The 3,879-nt window shown below is 35.4% G+C and overlaps 1 protein-coding gene across 1 annotated transcript in view; it reads right to left on the bottom strand.

Moving 5' to 3' along the window:
* LOC144962009 (uncharacterized) overlaps positions 1-3,181 on the bottom strand; it is a gene marked incomplete at its 5' end in the record, with an annotated part of 5,295 nt that extends 2,114 nt beyond the window's left edge. Inside the window, 3 exon segments of the mRNA XM_078895005.1 lie at positions 1,064-1,198; positions 2,199-2,540; positions 2,879-3,181. Of these exon segments, the coding sequence (XP_078751131.1) occupies positions 1,064-1,198; positions 2,199-2,540; positions 2,879-3,140 (739 nt within the window).
* Between the last annotated feature and the right edge of the window lie 698 nt (positions 3,182-3,879).

Below are 3,879 nucleotides of genomic sequence, written 5' to 3'. Positions count from 1 at the left end.
GTACTTCTACTACTATTATTACTTCAACTACTACTACTACTACTACTAATATGTACTTCTACTACTATTATTACTTCAACTACTACTACTACTACTACTATTTAACTAATATGTACTTCTACTACTATTATTACTTCAACTACTACTACTACTACTACTAATATGTACTTCTACTACTATTATTACTTCAACTACTACTACTAATATTGTACTTCTACTACTATTATTACTTCAACTACTACTACTACTACTAATATGTACTTCTACTACTATTATTACTTCAACTACTACTACTACTACTACTAATATGTACTTCTACTACTATTATTACTTCAACTACTACTACTACTACTAATATGTACTTCTACTACTATTATTACTTCAACTACTACTACTACTATTATTACTTCTACTACTACTATTATTACTTCTACTACTACTACCTGTCATCTGCATTTTTTGCCAAATTGGGACCTAAAATTTGCCAAAATTTGCCCAAAAAACCCCCGAAATTTGCCAAGAAATTTGCCAAAAAATTTGCGGAGGAAAACTAAGCGTTTCAGTAAAAATTAACACGCGATACAGAAAAAAATTATATAAAAGACAATATATGACATTTAAGGACTTGAGAAATGAAATGACTGTGATTAGCGTTGTTACAAAGATTTTAAAGGATCATTATCCGTAGAGAGTAGCTTCCCTTGGTTTGGTCCCAGCCAAAGCTGCAACATTTCTCAAGTTTCGCACTTTTTTCTCTCGTTATTTTGTTTTCGCTTCTTTCTTTTTTTCCCAAAATTTGCCACGCGATTTGCCAATTTTCCCAAAATTTGCCACGATTTGCCACTTTTGGGAAATTTGCCAAAATTTGCGGATCGCCCTGATTTTGCGGCCGCAAATTGCCATTTGCGGCTGCAAAAAATGCAGATGACAGTACTAGTACTATTTTCTACCACTACCACTTCTACCACTACACTAACTAACTAACTACCTACCTACCTACCTAACTACTACTTACTACTAACTAACTAACTAACTAACTAACTATACTACTACTACTTCTCACTTGGTGAAATTCTTATGAAGTATATAATTGTCCAAACGGACATGAGTGCCAAAGCAATCCCAGCTATTGCTGAAACCACAAAGAGATGAACTCCTGTTGAGTGCTGTAAGCGTGTCGGCTTAGTACTTGGATCATCTGGTGAAAGATTTTAAAATATTATTAATACGATTATTGAATTGACACCATTTCCCACATCAAGTCATACCGTTTTAAATAATAACATAAATTGAAATTGGAGAATTATATTGTGTATTTCATTTGATATTTACCATACTCAATGCGTCTAATAATAATTCATTTATTTCCCCAGTTTGTAGAGCACTTGCTTCACATGCAAATGGATAGAGATCGATTCCAGGGGAACTCAAGATTTATTTTCCAACCCCCTGACTATCCAGGAGTGATTGGGTAGCTCGGTCTGTTAGATCTGATGAAAAGTGGTAGTAAAGGGTAGCAAGCATTGGTATCGTCCGCTTCAAGCAATAGAAACCGGGAAAAACTCCGGCTCTATGGGGTTAACGGCTCTGATGGACTGCTTTTAATTTCCCAAACGGGTACAAAATTGCCATTTGAGACCCACATTGTTGGTGTGCCTTGTGCAGTAAGGCTGGTAAAATGATACCTGTGAGGCACTCTTACCTTTTTTATTTGTATAAAAAGAATAAATGCTGTTACCGGCTGTGTACTCATTTTACATCTGAATACGATGAGAAAACAAAGAAAAAAGTCTTTTCCAAGGATTAAATTCTGCACTGCCCAAAGGAGGTTCCATCCTGGGACCTATAGGTCACAAGACGCATATCATAATACTTGACGACAAAACTGCATAACTATTATTAATACTATTACTACTCTAACTGCTGTGGCTGCTTCTGCAACTTCTACCACCACCAATACTACTACCACTACTACTACTACTACTACTACAACAAATACTACTACTACTATAACTATAATAATTATTATTATTATTATTATTGTTATTAATATTATTATTATTATTATTTTTACAATATTACTACTACAACACCACCATCAACAACAAGAAGTAATAAAACCCATTACCATCACCGACATCAGTTCCATCCATCAACACCACCACTACCAAATAAAAGTAACATGAAACGAGTCAAACCTAGAACAATAGATGAGTTAAAGGTGATGTTCAAAATAGGTTCCATTCCATTGATGAGGCCGAGACTGTAGAAATTACTTTCAGAAGGCTCTAAGTCAATCACGCGGACGGTCACCTCGTTTAGACCATCGTTATATTTTGCCTCTGCAATGTATTCATTCTTTTTAAATTGTTTAAGTAGCATGGAACTTTCGCCATTCGAGCTTCTTCTGAATTTTTCCAGCCTTACGCTATGGACCGCTGGGTGGCTTATCACGTTGATTGTGGCCTGAAATTCACCCATGCCTGTTATTTGTACTGGTGGAAGGGTTGGTGTTAGGCTGTCTTTGAGAACGGGTGGGCCTAAATTGTCAAGAATTTAGAATAAAAAAGAAGAGGAACATAGTCATTTATAATGATATCAAATGATAATTTTTTTATCCTTTGGATAAATGTCAAATAAAACAGTAATAATAAAGATGATGATGGTGATGACTGTGATGATAAGTTTAGTTGGCAAAGCACTCGCTTCAAAAACACCAAGTCAGCCGGTCTCTTTTGATGGAAATTAATTTGCAAAAAACCATTGTCCTATCCAAAAAGTAGCACACAATTGCTGCTATTCATTTTACACTGCAGAGACCAGGATAAACTCCTATTCATGTGCCTTACAGGTGTGATTTAAAGTACCAGATACTTACACTGTACTAAAACTGTGAATTTCCTCTCGTCAATTGATCCATTGTCAGCAACACATATGTAAGTACCGGAGTCTTTGCAATCCATTGTTTTTGACACAATGATTTTGCGACTGAAGTTGTCTAACGATGATGATGTCACTGTGCCTGTCAGGTCAATTCCATACAAAGTATTTTTAATCGACACAGTTGGTGCAGGGCTTCCACGGGCTTCGCAGACAAATTCTATGCTCTCCCTGACTTTGACTTGAATGTTTTGTTCCATAGAATCAATGTTGTATTTGATTATTCTTGCTGGGTTTGAGCCTGGGAGAAAAAAGATCACATTTGATAAACAATGATAAAGTTGACTCTGATAACAGATCCTCAAAACTTTTCATTTTGAATAAACATTTAGACCGAAGGTGGTCGCTGGTTCGGATAAGATTAAACATTTAAGTAGCCTGTTTATTTGTGTAAAAATCAAAATAACAATGGAACAATGGATCAGCTCAATATTACAGTCGATGACGAGACAAAATAAATAGATGAATAAAAATTAACATCTGAAAATGCAGTCAAAATTAGCAAACAAATCAGACCACTCTACAAGATAACCTTTTATTGTAAATGTGAAAATGGAAAGGCTTCGGATGGAAACAGAACAAACAATAGACATTTCGGGCGCAAACTGAAAATCCTAAAAGTTTATTATTTTGCCGATGAAAGGTTTGCACTTCAAAAATCTATTGTCTGTACAGCTTCCATATGAAGCCTATCCATTTCCACATTGTTGTTAGTACTTTTACGATTCCAGGCTTCAGGCAGTTTCCATTATCTCTAATAAACTCTTTTACATCTTTGTCAACAGAGTCTTGCATCGTATATCTGTCAGATTAATTGTCACAAAGATATGCAAAGGGGGGGGGGGGCGTGCTTAGTCAACAGTTGTCACTTGTCAGGAAGAGGAAAGGAAAAAAGATAAACTATTTGATCCTTATCCAGAGATCAATGAGCAAATTTTT

This window comes from Berghia stephanieae, unplaced genomic scaffold (assembly GCF_034508935.2).
Source record: "Berghia stephanieae isolate SIO BIC M18660-M18661 unplaced genomic scaffold, UCSD_Bste_1.3 scaffold535, whole genome shotgun sequence".
Lineage (NCBI taxonomy): Eukaryota > Metazoa > Mollusca > Gastropoda > Nudibranchia > Aeolidiidae > Berghia > Berghia stephanieae.
Note: the sequence above shows the minus strand (reverse complement) of the source record. Positions and strands in the feature narration are given on the sequence as shown.